Source organism: Salvelinus namaycush, chromosome 34 (genome assembly GCF_016432855.1).
Source record: "Salvelinus namaycush isolate Seneca chromosome 34, SaNama_1.0, whole genome shotgun sequence".
In the NCBI taxonomy this organism is placed as follows: domain Eukaryota; kingdom Metazoa; phylum Chordata; class Actinopteri; order Salmoniformes; family Salmonidae; genus Salvelinus; species Salvelinus namaycush.
Window position 1 is genome coordinate 8,581,791 of NC_052340.1, and position 12,987 is coordinate 8,594,777.

General features: G+C 41.6%; 1 protein-coding gene across 1 annotated transcript; it reads right to left on the reverse strand.

The window, feature by feature from the left end:
• Positions 1-2,133: 2,133 nt before the first annotated feature.
• Positions 2,134-8,430, reverse strand: LOC120028866 (neuroblast differentiation-associated protein AHNAK-like). The gene has a single exon (XM_038974118.1). The coding sequence runs from the start codon at positions 8,414-8,416 to the stop codon at positions 3,239-3,241; it is 5,178 nt and encodes a 1,725-aa protein (XP_038830046.1). The 5' UTR covers positions 8,417-8,430; the 3' UTR covers positions 2,134-3,238.
• Positions 8,431-12,987: the final 4,557 nt, after the last annotated feature.

Genomic DNA, 12,987 nt, shown 5'->3' on the forward strand with positions numbered 1-12,987 from the left:
CTCTTTGCTCATCTTATTCGAGCCAGTCAGCAGACGCATCCTTACCGCAGTAGCCTACCGTGCGTGCAACCAGCAACCAGAATGTCGGCGGCAAGCTACTTGCATCCCACTCACACGTAGCCTACGCAGCATCGCATCATCACTGTAGCCCACTCTTGAGGTATGCCGCGTTCACGTTCTAGTCGGAACAAATGCAGTATCATGCATAACTACAACCAGTTAGAGCAAGTCGCAAACTCGGAAATGTTCGACGTGTAGTTATTCACGTGCTGCGTTCAACCAGTTAGCAAGTCGAAATGTCCGAGTTTCCTTGTTACGACTAGCACTTGAACGCGGCATAAAATCGAGTAGACACAATAGCGACACGTGATGATGGTTACAATACCAGCCTAGACTAGACTTGAATATAATTGTACATGAGCACATGATACTGCATTAGGATGTATGCCTATGCACTAATAACTAATGTAAGCCTTGGAAATAGTGTGATTGTGGAGCATGCATGTTATGGCACATAATATTCAGTGGTGTAAAGTACTTAAGTAAAAATACTTTAAACTATTACTTAAGTCGTTTTGGGGGGGTATCTGTAGTTTAATATTTATATTTTTGACTACTTTTACTTCTACTTCACAACATTCCTAAAGAAAATAATGTACTTTTTACTCCATACATTTTCCCTGACACCCAAAAGTACTTGTTACATTTTGAATGCTTAGCATGACAGAAAAATTGTCAAATTCACACACTTATCAAGAGACCATCCCTGGTCTACCCTACTGCCTCTGATCTGGCGGACTCACGAAACACAAATGCTTCATTTGTAAATTATGTCTGAGTGTTTGAGTGTGCCCCTGGCTATCCGTAAATAAAATAAAAACAAGAAAAGTGTACTGTCTGGTTTGCTTAATATAAGCATTTTGAAATGATTTATACTTTTACTTTTGATACTAATGTATATTTTTGCAATTACATTTACTTTTGATACTTAAGTAAGTTTAAAACCAAATACTTAGACTTTTACTCAAGTAGTATTTTACTGTGTGACTTTCACTGCTACTTGAGTCATTTTCTATTAAGGTATCTTAACTTTTACTCAAGTATGACAATTGGGTACTTTTTCCACCACTGATGATATTCATTTAGGCCTAATATTACAACACAAAACAGGGATTTGAAAATGATGTTTTGGGAAAAGTAGGCCACTGAGTGTAAATAACATTATGACAGACTAACCAGATGAATCCAGGTGAAAGCTATGATCCCTTATTGATGTCACTTGTTAAATCAACTTAAATCAGTGTAGCTGAAGGGCAGAAGACAGGTTAAAGAAGGATTTTTGAGACATGCATTGTGTATGTGTGCCGTTCAGAGGATGAATGGGCAAGACAAAATATTTAAGTGCCTTTGATGTGGAGTATGGTAGTAGGTGCCAGGCGCACCGGTTTGTGTCAAAAACTGCAGTGGTGCTGGGTTTTTCATGCTCAACAGTTTCCCATGTGTATCAAGAATGGTCTACCATCCAAAGGACATTCAGCCAACTTGGCACAACTGTGGGAAGCATTGGAGTCAACATGGGCCAGCATTCCTGTGGAACGCTTTTAACACCTTAGACTCCATGCCCTGACGAATTGAGGCTGTTCTGAGGGCAAAAGTGGGGGTGCAACTCAATATTAGGAAGGTGTTCCTAATGTTTTGTACACTCAGTGTAAGCAGACAAGCCACATGTTGCCAGCAAAATAATCTAAAAATAATATGATATAACTCAATCTGCAGTGCCTTAGGAAAGGCGTAAACGTAACATATCATACTAATTTAAGTGTCCCGGATTTACGTTTACTATGTTACGTCTAGTCTATGAAACCAGGCTGGGGGAGAAAGACCATCTCATTTCAAGCAAGCACATTTCCATCCATGTTTACTCTACTCGCTGACTCTCCTCAATTAACTTTGACCTTTTTCAAAAGGAGGCGAGAGGGGACAGAGGAGAGAGGATGCAGGACAAATCGAATTGATAAAAGGCCCATGACTATGTTGTGATAAGGCGAGGGAGTATGTTTGAAATGTCTGCTGTATTTGACAGGAGAGGGTGCTGTTCGCCTAGAAAGAGAATAATTTGGAAGACGATACAACTTTAATTTTTTTTTAGGAATATTAGGTTTATTAATAATATGATCTCTTAACAACATTATTGATAATGCCACTTTGATAACACTTTGCTTTGAAAACTGCTTATTGTGAAGCCATAAGCACTGAAAACATAAGCACAAAGGTATTTGTAAAAAATCTCTCTACGTATAAACACTGTTAAACTGTGTTATCTGGTCATGTACATGTTCTCTCCTTGTCATGCACCATTCTATATAGTTATTTCAAATTTCCAGCTCCAACAGGTGTTAAATCTGGTTAAGGAAAATTTTGTAAACTTGATTGACAGAGGATTGCTGGGACTCTTCCCATGCAGTAGAACACACACATTGAATTCCTACTTCCTAACTCACCAAAAAAGAAAAGGAAAATGGAGACATTGAGACATTGTTTTGTTCAAGAGGTTTTGCATTCATTTTGAAATATTTCAATCTGTTTCTTTAAACCATGGCTTAATATCAGATGATAGTTTCCTATTCTTTTGGGTTTTGTCTACTTATCTTGATTCTCATAGAGTGTTGAAATGGATTGCATTGTAGAAGCCTTTAATCTTACATTTCAATGTATGGTATAATTACAAAAAATCTTCATATATCAAAAAGAAAAAACAAGCTGAAGTAAGTAAATGATAAAACCACAAATCTCACACCATCCTCAAGCCTCAGTTACATTAACACAAATCACTACTATCCTTATTACTATTCCAATCATCGGTAATATGAAAATAATTACATGTTTCATTAAGTAAGCAGGCAACATGTCAATGTATTTACATACAAATTGCTTTTGGTAAATTGGTTTGTGTTCTCTGTCAGTCTAATTCTGCAATCATGCCAAAGTAAATGTCGGTATATCAAATGGGAAGGCATTGAAAATAGACATTTCCTTTGGGAAATTAAAATGTGTGGTATTTTTGCATAAAAAAGATATCAACAACAATACATAATGAATTGACATTCAGATTTAAACCACTCAAATTATCAAAGATGATCAAGACTAAAATAGAAAGAAAACATGGAGGAACATTTACAAAAACAGTCGTCACATCAGGACAGAGGGAAAATATATTACTCTCACATCTCTTCGGACTTCAGTAATTACAATGGGATAGCGATGTGTGGGTTTGACCAGTTCTGGACTCTGTTACCGTATTTTTTGTCGTCTTTGTCACCACAGTTACGGTTCCCTTCTTTGTTGTGGTAACATTCTCCTCAGACACCTCCTGCGTGGAGAACCCCGTGCTTGGCATCTGGAGCCGGAAGGTACCACCAGTTTCATCGACACCCTGGCACTGGAGCGAGGATCTGCTGCCCTGGGGAGAACCTTCTGGTGTAATGAGGAGGATTCCTGTTGAGTTGGGTTTCAGGTTGAATTTGGGGGCCTTGAACCAGGTCGACTGCTTTCCTTCCAGCTCCTTCTTTCTGCTCTCAGCCTCTGCCTGCTCCCTAGACTTCCCTGGAACAAAGCCAATGGAGACCATGGGCGTTGGTGATTCTGAACTATCCTGATCTAGCATTTCTGTCCTGGCCGATGAGGACACCACATTGTCTTGAGTTTCCTCCTCTCCTTTTGATGTCTTCTTCTTAAATCCCGGGAAGGACATTTTGCCTGATTTCACTTTCTTCCTCTTGGTTTCTCCGTCAGTTCCTGAGGACTCATTGACAAGCTTAGCACTCATTTCAAGGTCCTCTTCTCCACTGCCTATTTTTGAATATGGCGAGGACAACTCTATCTTTGGAAGCTTGAGCTTCACAAACTTAGCTTTATCCTCCTTGGATCCGTTCTGGAATGTTGAAACTTTCTCACCATTGAGGCTGGAACTAGACCCCTCACCTTTTAGGGTTACATCAAATGAACCTGTTTTGCCTGGAGAGAAGGTGACTTTGGGAATTTTTTGCTTTGCTCCCTTTGACTTGTCAGCTCCATCCACGTCTCCTTCAATGCTCAAAGCAACACCTTTTTCCTTGGATCCTGACTTTCCAAATGATGGCTTCGTTTTGATCTTTGGCATTCTGATTTTAGCCTCTCCAGACTCTACACTTGCTTCACATATAGTGGACATAGTGGAGTGGTCTGTTTGGGGATTCACCAAAACAAATACAGCTTTTTTAACTTTGGGCATTTTAGGGCCTTCATACTCAACCTCTGGGTCCTTCAAATGTACTCTAGCTTCAGGTGAAAAAATAGCAGGTAAAGCCACCCCGAACTTGGGTATTTTGATTTTTTGTCTTGTACTTGTATCTGCCCCTTGGTCCTCAGCTTGAGATGCTCCAATATCAAAGTCTATATCTGGTAATTTGGGGACTTTGATTCCAAGATGAGGTAATGTGAATCCATTCTCTGTGCTGGCATCTGTGCCAGTGGGCTCGGCAGAGCCTTGTTTGCTCTTCAGCCCCACAGACGGTAGAGTAACCTTTGGCATTTGAAACTTGATACCATCTTTGTTTTCTTGTTGTCCGCTGTTGATTTGTGCTCCTCCTTGGCCAGTCATTGAAGGACCTGAGATCTCCACGTTAGGGAGTTTGAATTTTGGCAATTTAGCACTCATCTCTGGACCATGACGTTCATCCTCTTGGCTGACTCCTTTGGATACTGAGAAGCCCACATCTGGGAGGGAGATGTTTGGCAACACAGAACCACCTGCCATCGCATCTGCCGCCACATCTGCACCTTTGCCAAGCTTTGTCTTCTTAATCATGAATCTACCACTGGCCCCTTCATTCTCTTTCCCTGTCTTCTTTGTGGCTGCATCTAATGCTTGATCTCCAGTGTTCTTCATTTTTGGCATTCCAATTTTGAATTTGGTGCCTTTGACTTTTGGCCCCTTACCTTTGGTACCAGAAGTTTTAAGGTCTAAGTCAGGCAACTCTATTATTTTTCTGTCCTTCTTTCCCTCAGCTTTATGGAAGCCTATATCCAGCTCCAGATCTCCTTTTGGGCACTCTATGTCTATTGTTGGCATTTTGATTTTCATCTTATGGTCTCCCTCAGAATGTGAACCAGTTGTGTCTGAATTTTTCCCATGAACCTCAGCTCCATGGTTGGGTTTTCCAACATTTATGTCCAAATCAAGGTTGGGAGTTGTAAACTTTGGTAAACCAATCAAAGGCATTTTTATCTTTCCTTCTGCCTCAGCGTTGGGCTGTTTGATTTCAGCATCAATGTCACCAGAATTTCCCTTTGGCATTGTAATATCTATATTTGGCAGTTTGATTTCTGGCATCTTATATCTTCCACCCTCACCATCCATTTCCAATTCAGGTGCATTAACATCTCCAGTTTTTCCTTTTGGAAGTGATATATCAACATTTGGCATTTTCATATGTGGCATCTTTAATTTTCTGCCCCCTCCTTCAATTTCCATCTCTGGTTCTTCAGTTTCTCCACCTTTTCCTTTGGGAAGTGCTATATCAATGTTTGGCATTTTCATATGTGGCATCTTACATTTTCCTCCTCCTTCCATTTCTGGTGTACTGATGTCTCCACTTTTTCCTTTGGGAAGTGATATACCAATATTTGGCATTTTCATATGTGGCATCTGGAATTTTCCTCCATCTCCCTCAATTTCCGATTCAGTTGCATTAACATCACCAGTTTTTCCTTTTGGAAGTGATATATGAATATTTGGCATTTTCATATGTGGCCTCTTGAATTGATCTCCTTCCATTTCCATTGCTGGTGCACTGATGTCTCCAGACTTTCCCTTCGTAATTGATAAGTCTACCTTTGGTATTTTCATATGTGGCATCTTCAATTTTCCTCCCTCTCCCTGAATTTCCATGTCTGGTCCTTCAATCTCTCCACTTTTTCCTTTGGGAAGTGATATGGCAATATTTGGCATTTTCATATGTGGCATATTGAATTTTCCTCCTCCTTCCATTTCCATTTCTGGTGTACTGATGTCTCCATACTTTCCCTTCGGAAGTGATAAGTCTACCTTTGGCATTTTCATATGTGGCATTTTGAATTTTCCGCCCCCTCCTTCAATTTCCATCTCTGGCCCTTCAATCCCTCCACTTTTTCCTTTGGTAAGTGATATATCAACATTTGGAATTTCCATATGTGGCATCTTGAATTTTACACCTTCTCCTTCATTTTCCACTGTGGATACATCCATTGCTCTATGTTTTCCTGTTGGAAGTGATAGGTCAACCTTTGGCATTTTAATGACAGGCATCTTGAATTTTCCACCCCTTCCCTCAATTTCAACCTTGGATGCATCAATGTCACCAGTTTTTTCTTTAGGAAGTGATAAATCTATATCAGGCATTTTGATGTTTGGCATCTTAAATTTGCCTCCTATCCCCTCAATTTTTGTTTCATGCTTGATTTTAGGCAGAGTTACATCAAGGTCAATTTTGGGTGCTGATACATCAATAGTTGGCATTTTAGGGATTTTCAGGTTTCCTTCATAACCTCTGATGTCAGCCTCAGACACATCCACCTCAGCCTTTGGGAGTAACACTTCTTGCTCAGATTTCTTGGCATCTGGCAGGGATATCTCCACTGGTGGTATTTTTACCTTTCCTTTGACATCTAGTTCAGCACTGGGCCCACTCCTGTCAAAGTCTATCTCCTGTGAGCCAAACCCTGGCATGGAGAACCTTTGCATTTTGATTGTATCATCGGGTGCATGAATGCCACCTTTCCCTTCCATTCCACTATCCATTGAGACATCTATCTCTCCCTCTGGTAGTTTACCTTTAGGAGATGACTTCTTAAACTTTGGGAATTTTAGTCTATATTTTCTATTTGTTTTGTCCTCTGGATGTTCTACACTGATCCCTGGCTTTGGAATGTCCACTTTCCCTTTTTTTGTCTTGATTTCCACATCAGGGCTGGCTATTGATACATCTTTCTTGGATATTCCAAACATTGGCATTTTTATTTTGGGCTTCTTTAGTTTACCTTCTATTTTTCCCTCTCCGCGTATTTCCGCTGATGCTGGTCTGCCCTCACTATCCGCTCGTGGGGGGCTGATATCAATATCATCCTCTGTCCCATATCCTTCCAGGTTTACATCTCCACTAGACTTTCCACCAAATTTAGAGAGAGAAAATCTTGGCATTTTAAGAGAGACATCTGGCATGTCAAAACTTGACCCAGAGGATGGCCTATCACCCTCCGCTTTTAGTAGCTCCATCTCTTCCCTATCATCTCCTTTAGCTTTTGACAGGCCAGAGTCTAAGTCAACCTTTGGTGCAGATATGTCTACTGTTGGCCGTTTAACAGTTGGTAACTTGACTCCACTCCTACCCTCTGCTTCGATTTTGGGCATTTTAAACTTCCCCCCTTTGACTTCAAGGCCTTCTTTGACATCACCCACTGGGTGCTTCATCTTTGGTAGTGACACATCAAAGGAGGTCATATGAAACTTTCCTCCATTTCCAGAATGTTCTTCAATGTCAGTTTCTCCCTCTGTTTTTCCTTTTGGAAGTGAAATATCAATCTTTGGCATTTCAAACTTCCCTCCTTTGACGTCCGGTCCTTCTAAACTGACATCTGGTTCTAGTGACTTCATTTTTGGAAGGGAAACGTCAAATGTAGGCATATGAAATCTTCCTTCTTTTCCAGAATGAACTTCAATGTCAATTTCCCCCTCCATCTTTCCTTTGGGAAGTGAAATATCAATCAATGGCATCTGAATGTTTCCACCTTTGGCTTCGGGGCCTTCTACTTTGACTTCACCTTCAGGCAACTTCATTTTTGGAGGAGAAATGTCAATTGAGGGCATATGGAACTTTCCCCCTTTGCCACCATGCCCCTCAACCTCAATATCTCCTTCAGTTTTCCCTTTAGGAAGAGAAATGTCAATGTTAGGTATATGTATTTTGTTGCCTTTCCCTTCCGGTCCCTCTAGTTTGATGTCACCCTCTGGGAGCTTCATTTTTGGTAGCGATACATCAAACTTTGGCATATGAAACTTTCCTCCTTTTCCAGAATGTCCTTCCATGTCAATTTCTCCCTCTGCTTTTCCTTTTTGAAGTGAAATATCAATTGTTGGAATTTCAAACTTTCCACCTTTGGCTTCAGGGCCTTCAACTTTGACTTCACCCTCAGGCAACTTCATTTTTGGAAGAGAAATGTCAATTGAGGGCATATGGAACTTTCCCCCTTTGCCACCATGCCCGTCAACCTGAAGATCACATTCTGCCTTCCCCTTTGGAAGAGAATTGTCAATGGCAGGCATATGTATTTTACTACCTTTCACTTCTGGCCCCTCTAATTTCATGTCACCATCATTTGACTTCATTTTTGGCAAGGACATGTCGAATGTGGGCATGTGAAACTTTCCTTTTTTCCCCAAATGTCCTTCAATGTCTATTTCCCCTTCTGTTTTTCCTTTTGGAAGTGAAATATCAATCTTTGGCATTTCAAACTTTCCACCTTTCACCTCAGGGCCTTCTAGGCTGACTTCTCCTTCTGGTGTCTTCATTTTTGGAAGTGATATATCCAATGCTGGCATTTGGAACTTGCCTCCTTTTCCAGAATGTCCTGGAGTGTCAATCTCACCCTTTTCCTTGGAAAGGGAAAAGTCAATTGTTGGCATATGAAACTTCCCTCCTTTGACGTCCGGTCCTTCTAAACTGACATCTGGTTCTAGTGACTTCATTTTTGGAAGGGAAACGTCAAATGTAGGCATATGAAATCTTCCTCCTTTTCCAGAATGTCCTTCAATGTCAATTTCCCCCTCCATTTTTCCTTTGGGAAGTGAAATATCAATCGATGGCATTTCAATCTTTCCCCCTCTGGCTCCGGGGCCTTCTACTTTGACTTCACCTTCAGGCAACTTCATTTTTGGAAGGGAAATGTCAATTGAGGGCATGTGAAATTTGCCCCCTTTGCTTGCATGTCCCTTAGCTTCTCCTTCCATTTTTCCTTTTGGAAGAGAAATGTTCATTGTTGGCATATTAATGTTCCCCCCTTTGACTTCAGGGCCTTCTAGGCTGACTTCACCATCTGGTGTCTTCATTTTTGGAAGTGATATATCGAATGCTGGCATTTGGAACTTGCCTCCTTTCCCAGAATGTCCTTCAGTGTCAATTGCTCCCTTTCCCTTGGGAAGGGAAAGGTCAATTGTTGGCATGTGACACTTTCCTCCTTTGACTTCTGGTCCTTCTAAACTGATATCTGCTTCTAGTGACTTCATTTTTGGAAGGGAAACGTCAAATGTAGGCATATGAAATCTTCCTCCTTTTCCAGAATGTCCTTCAATGTCAATTTCCCCCTTAATTTTTCCTTTTGGAAGTGAAATATCAATCGATGGCATTTCAATCTTTCCCCCTCTGGCTTCGGGGCCTTCTACATTGACTTCACCTTCAGGCAACTTCATTTTTGGAAGGGAAAGGTCAATTGTTGGCATGTGACACTTTCCTCCTTTGACTTCTGGTCCTTCTAAACTGATATCTGCTTCTGGTGACTTCATTTTTGGAAGAGAAATGTCACATGTGGGCATATGAAATTTGCCTCCTGCTTCAGAATCTCCTTCAACATTGATGTCACCTTCCGATTTTCCTTTTGGTATTGAAATGCCAATTGTAGGCATTATAAACTTCCCTTCTTTGACTTCAGGTCCCTCTGTGTTGACCTTAACCTCTGGTGACTTCAATTTCGGGAAAGAAATGCCGAATTTGGGCATCTTAAACTTGCCCCCTTTACTGACATGGCCTTCAATGTTAACTTCTTCCGCTGTTTTGCCTTTTGGAAGGGAAACATCCATTTTTGGCATTTCAACCTTTCCACCTTTAATTTCAGGGCCTTCTACTACGGCTTTACCCTCTGGTAACTTCACTCTTGGAGCAGAAATATCAAGTGAAGGCATGTGAAACTTTCCGCCTTTATATGCATCTCCTTCAACGCTCATGTCTCCTTCTGTTTTTCCTGTTGGAAGTGAACAATCTATAGTGGGCATATGAAATGTGATGCCTTTCACATCAGATCCTTCTATTTTCATGTCACCCTTTGGTAACTTTATTTTTGGAAGAGAGAACTTTCCTTCTTTTCCTACATTTGCATCAATGTTGACTTCACCCTCTGTTTTTCCTTTGGCAAGGGAAATATCAAGTGTGGGCATTTCAAACTTTCCCCCTTTCAATTCAGGTCCCTCTAAACTAGCATCACCCTTCATTTTAGGAGGAGAAATGTCACATGAGGGCATTTTGAACTTGCCTCCTTTTCCAGAATGTCCCTCAATGTTAATATTCCCCTCTGCTTTTCCTTTAGGGAGAGATATGTCAATAGAGGGCATTTTAATTTTGCCACCCTTCACTTCAGGTCGTTCTACATTCATTTCTCTCTCTGATGACTTCATTTTTGGTAGAGAAATGTCAAATGTGGGCATCTGAAATTGACCTCCTTTTCCTAAGTATCCTTCAATGTCCACCTCTCCCTCTGCTTTACCTTTTGGGCGTAAAAGGTCAACTTTTGGCATTTTGAACTCCCCTTTGACTTCAGGCCCCTCTATATTCATATGCTCCTCTGGAGACAGGAATTTTGGAAGAGAAACATCAAAAGTTGGCATTTTGAACTTGCCTCCTTTTCCAATGTGTCCTTCCACATCAACATTTGCTTCTGCTCGTATCATCTTTGGCAGTGAAATGTCAACAATTGGCAGGCAAATTTTTCCACCCTTTTCTGGACCTTCAATATCCATGTTAGATGATCCAATCTTCGGTAATGAGATGTCAGTTTTGGGCATGGATATATTTGGCCCTTTAAAAAAGGGTCCCTCTATCTCGTCTGGCACTGTACGCCGGGTGTCCAGCTGCAGATCTATGTTGGGTGCAGAGATGTCAATAGCTGGCATCTTAATGCCAGATAGGCCTGTTAACCCTTCAACTCCTTCAGCTAAACCTTTTGCTTTTATCTCACCATCAATTTCATCAGAGTGACAGGCTGAGGGGAGTCCTAATGAAAGCTCTACCTCTCGGTGCATCAATTTTGACCCCTCCTTGACTTTCACTTCTGGTTTCTGTAGGTCAACGTCCTTGTTTCCAGATGGCAAAATGAATTCCACTGAGGGTGGTGTGAATTTGACATCAGGAGGTTTCAGGTCCAGGGACCCTCCAGACAAGGCAGTGTCCGATTTAGTCTTTTTTGTTTTAGGGAACTGAATTCCGAACCTGTGGCCCTTTCCTTTGACTTTGACTTTAGCTCCAGGCACGTCTGGCAGGGAGACATCAGCCTGTCCCGCTGGTTCTGTTATGTCAACTTCTCCTGTAGCCACCTCAGCACCATTTGCTTTCATCCTGGGACACCTTATCATCCTCTTCTTCCTGCCAGTGGCGACCACTCCTCCATGCTGCTCAGTTCCCTCTGCCTTCCCATCCTTCCTCAGCTTGAACTTTGGGAAGGCAAACTCCACGTCAATGGGGTTGAGCTCCACCTTGGAAGGGGATCCCTCCATCTCTAACTCTGCTCCAGTGCTCCCTTTCTTGTTTTCCTTCAGCCTTTTCAATCCAAAACGTCCTCCCCTCTTTTTCTTCGCTTTGAAAGGTTTGATGCTCTTGACACTCTGCAACAGAGATGCAAGTATGAGTTAGGTGGACATGAAGCTGATGAATCTGGAATACCCAGTTGTATATCTCATTATCAAATTGGCAATTACAAATACTATCATAGCCGTACCATTTTCTGCATCTTGGTTTTGGGTCCTTTCAGTTCCAAGCTGGTGGCGCCAGGGTGCATGGTGACATCAGCGCCAGGGTGCATGGTGACATCAGCGCCGGCGATGGTCCTCTTCAGGAAAAAGGAGACTTTATAAGGCTCTGCACACTGCAAGATCTTCAGGGCATCTTCATACTTCACATTGTCAAAGTAGACTCTTGCACTGAGCAACTGATCTCCTGCAAGGACACCAATCAACCAGACAAAAGTGAATATGAGATAAAGAGAACTGAGGGAAATATTCAAGTCTTGTGGTTGTGGTTTGCTTTTGACAATCAAAGGGAGGATATAAAAGGGCATGGCATTTTTGAATGTTTCCATTTTATTTGCACAATATAATGTACAGTATGCACGTCAAAACAAGGTGATTGATCGATGACATTACTTACAATAAATTACACAATACACTTAATGGAAGTTACACAAGGAAGGGATGCTGATGGGGAGAAACAAGATGGTTTCAACATTTTCAGTTATTTCTAGTATGGAATTAATGATATGTTTTAATAGTTTACTGTTTGACATTCTCATTTCTATTTCTATCTATTAAACTAGTCCATAACTACTTTACCTCAGCTGTGTCGCATAGCTTTATATTCATGCAACTCTAATTTCCCAGTCCAGTTACCTTGCTGGAGGCTAAGATGCTTTGCTGCAGTGGAGTCTTTAAGGACGTCCTTAATGAAGATGCCTCGCTCCCCTCCACCTGTGACACTGTAGCCACTGGCTCCGGCCTCAGGCTCTGTCTCCATCACAACCTCCACCACCTCAGATGCAGTCTCCTCCTGTAAAGACACACCAGAGGAGAGGGTTTCCTCACAAGTCTCTTGTCTTCAAACGTGAACGGTAGAATGGCACGCGATTCTGAGTGTTTTCTAGGCATGTGTAAATATCTACAGTGATATCACCAAACAACGTGGTTACTGTTTCATGAGTATTAGTTGTTTCTTGGCTCTTTACCACTGCTCGGGCCTCTGTTGAAGAATCCATCTCCGGTTGGGCCAAATGAGACGTCTCTTTCAGGTGGCTTCTCTTCAGACTCAGCACCTGCTTCAGCTCTGCATGCAGTTTCTCTTTCTGAACCTAAAAGGAAGGAAGCATTGTATCTGTGTTGATGGCTCAGTTGATTGGACCGTGATAGTAATGATAATAGTTCCGTCATGGGTTCAAATC

Excerpts from the sequence above, each read along its gene's own strand:
- LOC120028866 (XM_038974118.1), bottom strand. The coding sequence starts at position 8,416 with ATGTCCTTGCCAAAAATGAAGTCAAATGATGGTGACATGAAATTAGAG.